The sequence below is a fragment of the Sceloporus occidentalis genome, unplaced genomic scaffold, assembly GCF_023333645.1.
Source record: "Sceloporus occidentalis isolate IW3139 unplaced genomic scaffold, rSceOcc1.0.p SCAF_25, whole genome shotgun sequence".
In the NCBI taxonomy this organism is placed as follows: Eukaryota; Metazoa; Chordata; class Lepidosauria; order Squamata; family Phrynosomatidae; genus Sceloporus; species Sceloporus occidentalis.
The window spans coordinates 7,510,595-7,524,201 of record NW_028317005.1 but is presented as its reverse complement, the minus strand read 5'-3'; the positions used below and the strand labels follow the sequence as shown (position 1 = coordinate 7,524,201).

Below are 13,607 nucleotides of genomic sequence, written 5' to 3'. Positions count from 1 at the left end.
GGAGTCTATAGAATCCGCTAATGGAAAATGAACGAGTGTAATGCGGTATGTTATACCTTTAACCGATAAGTCCAGACACTTAAATGATGATGTGTTTAAGTAATAAAGAGCTTTATTCATTAATCAGGGTTCACAAAATACCGTAACCTTAGCCTCTTGGTTAGCCAACCTGCTTTAGCTTTTCCTGTGTTGGCCCTTCATAATGGATAGTGAAGACGGCATTTGAAACTAATTCTGTCAACTCCCATTTTAGTCAATAAACCTTCCTTGTGTACAGAGGTTACAGAAAATGTTTTGCTGTGATGGAATTATGATGCGATAACTAATGTTGTATATGCTGGTCCAAAGGTCTTCTCAAAAGGGCAGTATAATCCGGAGCGTGCCGGTACAGGTCAGACTGGTACTTTGTGAAGAATTTAGAACCATAGCCTTACGTGACCCCACTCCTTTCCTGCTTCCTCAGGCCGGCAGAGTGAGTAGGTAAGGGAGGGGGAGTATGTGTAAGAGTTTGTGTGTGAGCATGAGTGTGTATGTGAAAGGGTGTGTTAGCATGAGAATGTGGGTGTAAATGTGTGGTAGTGCATGCGAGTTACAGGTCGATGGCAAGGGTCGCTGGGGCCACTTGTCTTTTCCTGTAATCCAACTAGGAATATAGGATCCACAGCATGCATCAGACTTTACTGAAAAACCTGAGCGAGGACGCGGGGAACACATACCTATACATCCATTAGTGACTGTCCAATTTAAGGTGTCATGAAAAATGACCTCTGGCGGGCAGATTGTGGATGTGTTGGTGAATTAGAGAAGTGTAGAGGTGATGTCTCTACACGTTTATATGGGTTCAGAACCTCTGAAACATTTCTTATTGACATACAACCTTTTGTTCATTTAACTGTCCAATAATACCAGCGCTCCAGTAGGCCAGTGACGCCGTCCCAAAGAGGCAGCGCTTTACTGAGACCTGCTGGCACCCTCCAAACCATAAGGAACTGGGGGCAACAGGGGTCCCTACTGATAGCCTTTAACTCTAGCTACATAAGTGTTACCCTTCAAAGGCTGGATAGGCCTCTAGATGCATTAGAAAGCCCTAGTAAGGATGACTGTGAATGTCCCGATACAGATGTTTTCTTACATAAATGCCAAAAACTATTTTAAAAAGTATTATTTTTTTAACAAAAATGGTAATTATGATATTACAGTAATGGGCAATCTGATGAGGGGCAGTACATGGCGTGGATGCCATAGACATTTCTCTCGGGTCCCCAAGCCTTAAATGTTCAGCGCGGTTACTGACTAAAGTATTAATGAAAATACCACTTTATTGCGCGACTTTTATAAATTCCCCCAGGCTTCAGGTATTAAAAGCATACGAGCCAGATGTATAAAGCGCTCCATACAACGTTTATTTTATACGTTAAACGCAGCAATTGCTGAACAAATTGTTAGGTTCGTCGCGGTTGACACGAGTTAATTAGCTGCTGTTGGATCTTAATGTAACATTAACGCCTGCGGTACGGTGCATTACGTGAGCGTCTTTCCCGTGCCTACGCCTGCCGGGAATCCGGACTACTTTGCAAATCTTTTCAGTGCGGACGTACACAGTATCGGCGCACGCAGACGTACCGCGTCACCGGCCGGCTCCCTCTCTCCCTCACCGTTGCGGTTACGTTTCGTTCTACGGGAATGGCGTCTGTTCCTCAGCATCCCACTCCCGCTTTTCGCCCTGCAGATGGAATCCTTATCGGGGACCGGCTATATTCAGAAGTCTACCTCACTATCGACAACTCCCTCATCCCGGAGGAGAGGCTGTCACCCACGCCGTCCATGCTGGATGGCCTGGACCTCGAGACCGAAAGTGACTTGCGTATTCTGGGATGCGAGCTTATCCAGTCAGCCGGCATTCTACTCCGCCTGCCCCAGGTAAGAGGCTCAAGGCATTCTGTAGTCGGTACTGCGCCCGCAAAATATCCTTTAGTGTACCCAGTACTTATCTAACAACCGAGAGGGCCGCAGAGGCCTCCTCAGCGCGCAGCTGTAAGAATGGGGATCACAAAATGGCGGCGCGCACTGCTCTTATCTAACCTACTTCTTTATGGCTACGGCCTTGCCCGCTATAATGCATTGTTGTCTTCCCTCTTTTTCTAGGTGGCCATGGCGACCGGGCAGGTGCTGTTCCACCGGTTCTTCTACTCCAAGTCTTTTGTTAAGCACAGCTTCGAGGTGAGGGGGCCTTTTTTTGGCGCTTTATTTGGAAGCTTCACATTTGTCGGTTCGGGGGTCGGGCGTTGTTGGGAACCGCAGTGCATTACTCTGTGTAGCGACGGCCACATTCACTCATTAATGTGCATTAGTTATGGGTATTCGGGACCGTTATGTCCCTCCAAGTGGGAATTTATAGGCATTTGTAATAGCTGTAGCTTGTGCTGATATACTCAGGAAAAGGACAACCATCGAACATTTTAATGTAGACATGGAAGGACGATAAAGCGTTAAAACAGTCTCCTTGTAAGTGTGCCGGCAACTGTGGGGTCTTTGGTTTAGTTAGGAGTGATGACCATACCTGAAACCCTGAGGGTTTATGCGTCGGTCTCGGGGTGAAGGGGCACTCTCATGGTCACACAGCCTGGAGCCAACCCTGCTATGGTCATTGGTTTTAGAGATATTTAAATCGCCATACAATTCTATTATTACAGCGGGCTGCAATACATAAGTTGCGTAATATGTTTGCCCATGGTTGGTTGGAATGACACGTCACATTGACCCCTTTTCCAGATCGTTGCCATGGCCTGTGTCAATCTTGCTTCCAAAATTGAAGAAGCCCCAAGACGAATAAGGGATGTGATAAATGTATTTCATCACTTACGCCAGTTAAGAGTTAAAAGGTATGTATGTTTTTTTGTTGATATGGCTTATTTTCATGGTTTGTAAAATATCTGCATAAAGTGTGATTTTCTATTTATATTGTATTTTTTTTTTACCTGACCCACTAACTTTTATCCAACAGGTTGCTTTTTTTTTTTTGACTTTTTTGATAGTTTCCATATGCTTAATACAAATAATTCAACATAAAGCTTTGTATCTTTCACCCATCAACATTGTTAAATTGAATGCGTTACTTTTACTTAGTATGTGTATATTTAAGGTTTTATTTCATATGAATATTTTGCTTAATTTTTCAGTTAAGGTCTTGTATTGGAATACTGTTTTCAACACTTAGCTATGTATGGGATCACCAGGCCTAATAAACACAGAATCCCTATGTAACAAGTCAGGAACTTGGCACAGGTTTGGTTTTGCTGTAGTTTGTTCATAAGATATTAAGGACCCCATTCTTTGCAATTTTAGAACCACACTTCTGAGAGTGAATTTGTAAAATGCTCCTTACCCCAGGTTATGAATTCAAACATTTCCCAATATGACAGAGCGTTGGGTGGGTAACAGATTGTATAAGGGATAATTTTAAAGGTAATTATGGCATTTACCTTTTTTGATTTTCTACTATGGTACTTGTCGTCATCTTCAACAAAGGTGCCAGCCGTCTGGCCTGTATTCACTGCTATTTCATTGTGGATGAAGATGCGGTCACAGAAAGTCAGGGACAAAAAGCTGTAAAGAGTTAGCAGGTCAATGAATCCTCGACTTGATCTTTTGAGCACAGCAGAACCCCACGGTTTTAGATCCAGCTTCCTTAGCATGTTGGATTGTGGGCATTTCTTATGACAGGAATAGAGATGGTGTACAGTTAATTTGGTAAAACTGGGTTTCTTAAGGAAGGCACAGTACAGCACTTTTTGTTCATCGTGTAGAATTCAGTTTTCCATTTTGAAACTGACTCTAAGATCCTAAATCATTGTCTGGGTTTTGTGGGATAAAGTCTTATGCATTGTTTTTTTGAGCGCGATACGTCTGCCCACAGTATGTGTATATAGGTGACTTGAACCCGTGTTCTTATTAAAACAATCTCAAGGCGTTCTTATTAATGTCCTATATTTATGCCTTCAGTTTGCTTTACATTATTTCACCTAAGTTTGTGAAATTGTCAAACTATGACTTAAAGGAACCTTGATTTGCTGATGCAAATTCACACTATGCTGACTATCAGTACGTACAGCAACTTAATGCAAGTGTGAATGTAAAATTGGTTACCAGTAACGGTTGAATTTTACTTACATGGACAGATCATCTATAAACTTTTGGTCTGAAAATTTCCCTGCAAGGAATTTACTCAAATCACCCCTTTTTAGGTGAAAGTGTGGTGTCTTATTGCTTATGACATGTAAAGCAAGCAGAACGATTTCGTGTTGCATTTCTGTGCACTGGCTACATTTATTGACTTCCAATTTTTTTCCCTTGCAACCGACTTATACAGCGACCAGCTACATTTACCAATGCCTGGGTGATGTGGAGTGGTACATAGAGATGAAGCTGTCGTCTTGGCAACAGTGAGTGAAGTGTCGAAAATCCCCATGGAGAAGCCAGTGCTCCGAGAATAGGTCACTGGAATCGGGGAATCGCAGGTTGGACACTGGTGAACCATTTGGACAGACTCCTGTTATGTTATGAACTTTTCTCTTTGCTGTCCAAGCTTATTTTACCTGATTGACATGTGACTCTTTTGCTATACCCATTTATATCAGACAACATTAAGACATTAGTTTATACTGATTCATGTAAATGAAGTAGCCATAGGATATAATCAATACCATAAAACTATACTGTTAACTGTACTGTTTTCATATACATTAGTTATGTATAATTCAGCCTAATTCCATGGCAACTTGGTTCACCCATGTTGTAATCAGCCTCTGAATACTTAAATGCATTTTTTGCCCAATTCTAAACTATAGTGAGTATATTTCTAAAAAATAATGTGGCTATAAAAAATCCAATGCCTCGTATCCACTATTTTCCAGATAGCCGAATGTATTGGCTACAAAACTGTAAAACTATAGCTACCAAACTTGAAGGAAGATGTAAATGTGTGTGCTGTAAATACATGTGGTGTGCAGGGACTGCAGATGGTGATTTATCCAAATATAACCGGCGCGTGGCTTTGTAATACCCTGGCATCACCCACTTAGCAATTTGTTTTTGTATTTTATATGGCATGTTGATATTTCAATTATGCCTTTGAAAACTGTAAATTCGCCACAATATATTATTGGTGTATTTATTCTGCATAATTAAACTTCCCTTAGCCGTTTCTTGGAGCTCCAGATATACTGGAAATGTTTCTAATCCACCTGGTCCCTTTTTTTCCCCCCTTTTCTATCTTAAAACCCATTGTTAGTCCACGAATCTGCTCAAAATAGCCTCTATATAGTAAACAGAGGATTGCCTCATCACTAATCCATGATATTTTTAGTATTATATTCTATACAATAGGCTTAAACCTATTTTCTCTTTCAGACCTTTGCTCTTTCATTTTCTGTTTATGGCTCCTAAATTTGCTCATGAACGTTTACAAGACCAAAATGTATCCTTCACTTGATTAGTCAAACATAGCCTTGAAAAGCAATTGCTGGTCAAGAGTTATTTCACATAGTAATTGTATAATATTAAACATTTTACTCCTAATCGCACACAAATGAAAAGTGTGTATTTAAATCTATTCACTCTCTGGTTATCCTCGTCTCCTCTCTTCCCAAGGTTTGCACTCAGAGGTCTCTATGCTACTGACATGCCCTTGGTCCATAAACTGTAATTATAACGGTTTTGGGGCCAATAGATGTAAATATGGCTGCTTGAAAAATAGTGGATACACGGCATGGGATATTTTTATGTCAAGGTATACAGGATTTTTTTGGAGCCACGTTATTTTGCAGGGTCTGCTAATGTTTTAGAAACAGAAACAAACATAGTCAATATAATCTAGAATTGAACAAAAATATACATTGGTGTGTTCAGAGGCTGATTATTTACAATATGAGTGACCCTAAATGCCCTACAGCTGCTCTGAATTATACGTTACTAATAAATCTCATATGAAAACACTTTGAAAGCTCACTGCCTATTTTAGGAAGTACTCGGGACAGCTTCAGGATGTTAATTCCACTAGGTACATGTAGTATTATAATATAGCGCCAACGATTTACGCAGCGCTTATTACAGGTAGTAGTAATAGTTTATTGTAAAAAGTACTGTAACTCAAGCACTGCCTAACTGGGAAGTCGGGATCATTTTCTCTCAGGTTTAATACACATGTGCTGTTGGTAGATTTCTACAACAAAACATGAACGCATAGGTGGCTATAACTTTTTACATGTGAATAAGTGATTTGACCACGGGCCGTAACTATTACAGAATGTTCTCTTCCAGCACAAGCTACTTTCACAGGGTCCTTATTACTTTTTGGTGTATAAAGTAAATATATATAAAAACACAAACTTAATTGTGTTCTAGGAACTGTGTGTTTTCCTTTAGTACTAATAGTACTAATAGTATAGGATGGCAAATATCGGAGGCCATGTGCTGCTTTCCTTTATTCAATATATTTTTTATGTAAACTAATACAGCATTTAGATATGTTTATTTGCAAGATTTGTGTTGTCCTGAAATCCTTCGTTCTTAGCCTCTGTATAGACAATTGGTTTCCTTTTGAATGCACCATTTCAGTGCTGGTCCCTGCTAAATTTGTTCCTCTAGTATTATATGGCCCTATATCAGCACATACTTTTGGGGCATAGGCAAATTAATAAGCGCCCTTTTGCAGGGCAGTAAAATGAGCCCTTAATGAAATAATTCTCAATATTAATGTACAATTTGGTTTCTACAATAAAAGTCGCTGATACAGAAAAGTATGCAAACAAGACATCATGTGAAATAAGTCTGTGGTGACTTTACCAGAACCTACCTTATGATATGTCTATGGACTTCTAAGGCGCGTGATTTATAGTGATGTGTATATAGATATATCCTTTGTGTGTGTATGATGTCATGTTAATTTCCTATTTCTAGGGTACTGTAAGCAGCAATATTGTTGTAAATTATACCCTTACATCCCCAGAAAAGCTATATGTAATTACAGTATCATACATCTGCCCAAATGCCTAATGTTTATCGGTTGTGAGCAGCTAATACTGACCAGCAGTTTATTAAGTTCTGCTTTCCAACTATGCCCAGAGTGATTATTGGTACTTGGCTCAAAACCATAGCAGTCAGATAAATGACTTCTTACCAGGTTTTTGAGGTTGGCATTTAGGAAGCTAATTTATATATTTGGATGACCATTTCTATGACCTTTTCTAGCTGCTTAAATAAGCTGGCTCATTAGTGTAATGGAAATCTGTCCTGCAGTTTACTTTATTATTATCATTGTTTTATATAGCACCTTCAAATTCCATAGAGCTGTACAATGGGTAGACAGGACATAACAAGTAGTACATAATATAACTATGACGTACAGAAACGGGTGAGGAGAACCCTGCTCAAATGAGCTTACAATCTAGAGATTTAGCGGCAGTGCAAGTGCTATGTCTAGAAGGGAAACCATTGCTATCTTTAGCCACCCTGATCTAGCTTAACAATACATGCAATTTTTTTGCAGATGCTAATGGATACTGTCCCTTTTAACAAGAGGCATGTTAAAAGCTGCCCCCCCCCAATGATTTGATGATTCTTGCCACTGATTGGCTGCTTGAAGAAGCCAGTCTGCACCAGGAAAGGTCTATTGAAATCAGCGAGAGAGCTTTCTGCACATGCGCACCAGGGTCTGGAAGCATTTCCCTAGCCAACGATAGTATATCACATGCATGGAGGTGTCTGGCTGAACTCATCTCATTCATAGAAAACATAATTTTACTATTCTGTGGAACGAGGAAGGCAATTTTATGGCATCTCCTCCACAATAATTAGGTCAACTTATACAATACAAAATAGCTTTTGAATGATCGCCCCTCCGAAGAAAATAGGAAAAAGCATGTACTGAATTTTACTTGGCATTTTTCTTTTTAGAAACTTGTTTGGTAATCTTTAATTTTCAGGTTTAACAAGGATTCTTCGGTTGGTGCTTATTTTAATGTAGTTAAAACGAGCTGGTATATATTGATAAATTCTCTGTATCAACCCTTTAATGATGCCAAGATCAACAGTTTCCTGTCTGTAAATGGCCAGAAATCGTTTAAATTAAACTTGGACAGCATAAGGGAAAGTTTGAACATGCATACAGGAAGCTAACAATTTCTGTTGCCGTGTAGTCGGTTGGAAGGGAAAAAAACCCCAATGTTCATTAGCATAACACTATATACAATTTGATTGCAAAACCATATTGATTTTATTTCCCACAAATTAGGACCACATACCCTCTGATACTTGATCAGAGCTACATAAACACCAAAAATCAAGTAATCAAAGCGGAGAGAAGAGTTCTGAAGGAGTTGGGATTTTGTGTTCATGTCAAACACCCACACAAAGTGAGTATGTTATGTAACTAGTACAGGGCTGCAACCCGGTACTATGTGTGTGTCTACATGTGAGCGTGTGATGTACTTCTGCTTTATATATATATATATATATATATATGTGTGTGTGTGTGTATACACACAAGCTCATACATAAGATATATTTTTTTCTTTTAGATGATTGTGATGTATCTGCAAGTCCTAGAATGTGAACGGAATCAAACCCTTGTTCAAACTGCCTGGTGAGTTTTATTTTAAATTTGTCACAAGCCAAGTGAATAGTAACAGAAATGGGAATTATATGTTGTAGGCGACTTCAGCGGCAACATACCTGTTCCTGCTTACTATTTTCATGGCTTGATCGTTAAGTCAGATGGAGATCTCTGTTTAACATTTGTCTTTTTTTTCTACTCTGGTTAAAGGGTAGTCCATGATGGTAAGTCATAGAACTCTGCCCTCTGCACCACAGCCTCCGAATGGCCTGATTGGCTGCTCTTCTCTTCAGCCAATGCAGTGCAAGCTCTCATCCGAGATTCACTGAAGTGCTCCATATCCATCTGGCCGCATCTTCTAGTTCTCTCGTGGTGTGGAAAGGATTTGTATATTTGCTTTCAGAAGTATTACTTTTGTACTATGTAGAAAAGGGCAAAGGAATTTTAAACATTCAGTAAATGATATCTTAATGCCTCTTTCAGGAGAGTCATTTTCTGTGTGAGTTCAGTGAATGTCAAGGAAAGTATGTCCATTTATTCTTAGCAATTAGAAATTAATTTTACGTAGCATAGGAGATTGTTTTCCCTAAGAACATAAGTGTGTTTCTCCAAACAGTAAAGTCTCAGTATTGCAAAAAATAAAATCCCTATATAAGCTATTGATCCCAATGTATAAAACATTAGCCAGATATCTTTCTTTTGCTTGGCTCCCCAATATTTCAACAGAATTGAGCATTCACAGTCCAGCACAGCAGCTGCTGAGTTCTGTTCCCGTATCCTATCTTAGCATTTTAACACCAGCCGAAAGCTGTTGAGGACATCTGATCACTGGTATTTGCGGCAAAGAAATCCATGGGCAGATTTGTTTCTCAATTTTATTCTTTACCTGTCATTTGAGTGTATAATGTTTTGATTGTTACTATTTTTTTTTATTTTTATAAATTAACATATTTTGCAGTGCATATATAAAATGCTGAATGAACATCCTACTTGAAGCTCAGTAGCGAGACTATGAATTAAAGTATTTATTTCTCATTACCAAACTAGCTGCTTTTGCAGTCTTAGACATGGAATATTTAATTATTCTGTCTCTCATAAAAACTCTTATCAATGCAAAACTGCAGTGGTCTGGGGCCAGCATGCTGATTTTCATGTAGCCTCCATTAAAGCCAGGGCAATAAATATGTAGTTTTGCATTTATTTCATGGTTTATTTTAACTGCTGTTCCAGCTTAAGTTCAAAGCATTATTTGCCATCTGTATCGCTCCATCATTTTGTATGCATGATGGCTGGATATATACATACTTATGGCCGATTTTGTCAGGTATCCTTCCGTGTTATGCAATGTCAAATCAATAACGATGTACTAAATTTATATTGTACTAGATTTTAACTCCTCCTTGATGGGTCTGTCCTATATGAAGTGTAACCATAGATTCGCTTTGCCCTTTTAAAACACAATAGGCCTTCTTAGCTTCGGGTGTTAAATAAAAGTAGCTTGTGTAATATAAGTGCGTAGGAGTACAGTTTTATTACGTAATAGTTTATAAAGATATACGTTTTAATTATATTCAAGAAATTTATATAAAATGCCAATAACTCAATTTCTGCATTGAATGTCTTTTTATGGATGAATTATGAAGCCACTGTGTAACTTGTAAGTATGTTGGATCATTGTTTTGTTCCCCAGTGTTATGTACTCCAACATTAGACACAGTGAGAACACACTGATGTAAATAGTTTAAGTATTTATTTCAAACTATGGTTAGTTACACTCAAATCACCTCACCGGTTTATAAATATATATTTACAGTATACAGAAGTAAACATTTTGGGCCTCCGGTATCTCTGTCCAGTGGAACATGTCTTGTATTAATGCCTTTTGATGCTTATGTCTTTCAGGAACTACATGAATGATTGCCTGCGCACCAGTGTGTTTGTGCGATTCGATGCAGAAACTATTGCCTGTGCTTGTATTTATCTTGCTGCTAGAGCGTTACAGGTAGGTCTGGTTCTTTTATTGCCTTTGCTAGCAGTAATTTACTAGTAGTCGACATTTTCTAAATTTTTTCTCAACTGTTAAATTACAGTAACAAAGTTTGTAGTATATTGCTTTGGGGAAGCATAAAACTTGCTACATAACCTTTTATCTTTTATTTTTAGATTTCTCTGCCTAATAAACCACATTGGTTTTTATTGTTTGGAGCTACTGAGGAAAACATTCAAGAAGTCTGCGTAACGACACTGAAGCTCTACACCAGGAAAAAGGTATAGCGGCATTCAAATTAGTCCTTCCTGTTATGCTAAACTTTGAATTGAGCGTTAACCAGTTAACAGTCCAATATCCCAGACACCCCTACTATACATGAATGCATATTAAAGTACTGTGAGCACTTTACTAAAATAATGCATGGACACGCGAGTTGCAGTCCTGCTGCGAAAGCTGCCCTGTTCCTTGCTGTTCTGCCATGTCTTTGCACTGGCTGCTTGGACCTGTCAGTCAGTGGCAGAAAATAGCTCCCATTGATTTCAGAGGAAAGACTTTCCGCAAATGCATACTGGGGCCTGAACAGATCCCTGCGCACAGCCTTCACCTGGGCAAGTGCTGGAGGCTAGTGCTTGGGGAGAATGCAGCTTTAAAATACAGCTGGAGTGCCACTTTATAGCACACATCTAATTTGTAACATGTATAAAACAAACTTCCTTTTGAAAGGGAAAGATATTTTGTACCATCACTGCGTAGTTTTATGGCACTATGCTTTACTTGTGCCTAATATGAAGCTACATTACTAGTAACATACTATGGTTAATTTGAAGTAAATAAGGCATTTTCATTACTGCGCTTTATTTTCAACAGCCAAACTATGAGTTTCTAGAAAAGGAAGTGGAAAAGCGGAAGGTGGCATTACAAGAAGCTAAATTAAAAGCGAAGGGATTGAATCCTGACGGGACTCCAGCTCTTTCGACAATGGGAGGATTCTCTCCTGCGTCTAAACCATGTAAGTGTCCGGTTTCAACGCTTGTTCTTGACACGCAGGATATTTTTGTATGTGATTGCCACAATATAAAACATTGTCAGATTATTTTGATGAAACCTTTTTAGCCATAGAGGTGCTATTTGTTTACATTACACTGAGGATGTGTTTTGGCTGGAAATGTATGCTACCTTGGCTTCAAATCAGATGCTTACGAAGTTTTGCCATTCTCCCTGGGTGCTTGGAGTACTAGAAACAATGTACATGTCTGAAACCTCCTGTCAAGGCTGATCAGTGTCTATGGGGCAGGTAGTTATTGCACTGCTGGCGCCCAGTTTTTGTTCCAATCTTGATTGGGTTTCATTTATATCCTCCGAGCTCTTAAGTAAACATCTTTTTTCCGAACTACAAATAGTTTGGGGACTAACATGTTCCTTTATTGTACACTATTGCTTTCTGTATTTAAATATTATCTAAATACTGTGTGTTGTTTTTCAGCTTCTCCGCGGGAAATAAAAACAGATGAAAAGTCACCTGTGTCTGCTAAAGTTAAACGCGAATCAGATGATAAGCAGACAAGTAAAAGTCCATACAATGGGTATATACATCAATTAACTTGTTTACTTTTCTAAAATGTTGCTACTATGAACATATCTTGCAAATGTAAACTTGTAAAGCCATCACTTTTCAGTATTTTATCAGTTCAGGCGTCAGTTAATATGCAAATATTTGTCCTTCATGAGGTGTCCATTCTTAGGTGCTGTAAACCTGGTAATAATTAAGGTATTTTATTATAGTATCCTTTTTACTTTAATAAACTGGGAATTTCGTGACCAGTGCCAGCCCCCTTTATTGTAAGCACATGGATTTATAACTGGCTTTATGCTTTTATATACGTGTTCATATGAATTTGAGAGTCTGAAATATTTAGTACTCAAGCTCATCCCATTACCAAATTGCTCTTCTCCTGTACAAGTTTTTTTTAAATGTTATTTCCTATTTTTTTTCAGGCTACGTAAAGAAGGTAAAAGAAGCCAAAGTATCAGCAGATCAAGATCGCAAACAAAATCAAGATCAAGATCTCGCTCTCCTCGCAGGCAGTAAGTGGCATTCCTAATGACTTAACCCTTTTTTTGCAGGGTCTAATTGTTGCCTAATGTGTTAATCCTTCATTATCTTTTATATAGCGCCAACAATTTATACAGCGCTTCTTACAGTACATACATTCAATGGGACTGACAAACTGATGCATAATGTAAATAGGGCCCTACTAGCAAGCTTACAATGTAGAAGGGATGTGATGTGGAAAGACAGCGCTAATGCCTCTATAGCTGAATGGGATTTGAGTATTTCAGATGATAAAATGGCTTCATTCTTCAAATCACCCGCCCTGTATCTCTGCCATCATATACAGGTTTTATGCACTTCCTGTGGCTGTCCTTGTACTGCAATAGCTTGAGTGCTGTTATCAAAGATTACAAATTAATTTATTATATCTGTTCTTAAAATGGTTTTCAAAATATGAGATGGGTGATGCATACAGGTTCATTTTCTCATAAGTGACACATTTTGATCTTTCTTAAGCTATAACAATCGACGGAGCCGTTCTGGAACCTACAGCTCAAGGTCAAGGAGCCGATCTCGCAGCCACAGTGAGAGCCCTCGTAGACTTCATCATAACCATGGATCACCACACCTCAAACCCAAGCACCGTGTAGATGACCTGAGAGGCTCAAGCAGGCATGGTCATAAAAGGAAGAAATCTCATTCTCCAACACCAAGTAAATCCAGGGATCACGTTGATCATGCCAAGAAGCACAGACATGACAGAGGGCATCACAGGGATAGACGAGACCGCTCCCGATCTTTCGAGAGGTCACACAAAAGCAAGCATCACAGCAGCGGCCATTCAGGACATGGCAGACACAGGCGCTGAACATTTGCAGCATAGTAAAGTAATTTTGTAATGTTCAGCTGTATAGTTTATGGACTTTAATCTGGATTTTGTATGAAGAGGAAAC

The 13,607-nt window shown here is 39.0% G+C and overlaps 1 protein-coding gene across 1 annotated transcript; it reads left to right on the top strand.

Annotated features, from left to right (window-relative positions):
* Positions 1 to 1,683: 1,683 nt before the first annotated feature.
* LOC149300348 (cyclin-L1-like) lies at positions 1,684 to 13,522 on the top strand. The gene is made up of 11 exons (XM_089485377.1): positions 1,684 to 1,920; positions 2,146 to 2,220; positions 2,773 to 2,882; positions 8,291 to 8,411; positions 8,577 to 8,641; positions 10,514 to 10,613; positions 10,775 to 10,879; positions 11,469 to 11,610; positions 12,085 to 12,184; positions 12,597 to 12,686; positions 13,171 to 13,522. Exons 1-11 carry the CDS (start codon positions 1,684 to 1,686, stop codon positions 13,520 to 13,522), a joined length of 1,497 nt encoding a protein of 498 aa, XP_089341503.1.
* The last annotated feature ends 85 nt before the right edge of the window (positions 13,523 to 13,607 follow it).

Bases quoted from the DNA above. Each gene is read 5' to 3' on its own strand.
- LOC149300348 (XM_089485377.1), top strand. From the start codon at position 1,684: ATGGCGTCTGTTCCTCAGCATCCCACTCCCGCTTTTCGCCCTGCAGAT. The intron at 2,221-2,772 runs GTGAGGGGGCCT...CCCCTTTTCCAG, and splicing joins TTGTTAAGCACAGCTTCGAG to ATCGTTGCCATGGCCTGTGT. The intron at 8,412-8,576 runs GTGAGTATGTTA...TTTTTCTTTTAG, and splicing joins ATGTCAAACACCCACACAAA to ATGATTGTGATGTATCTGCA.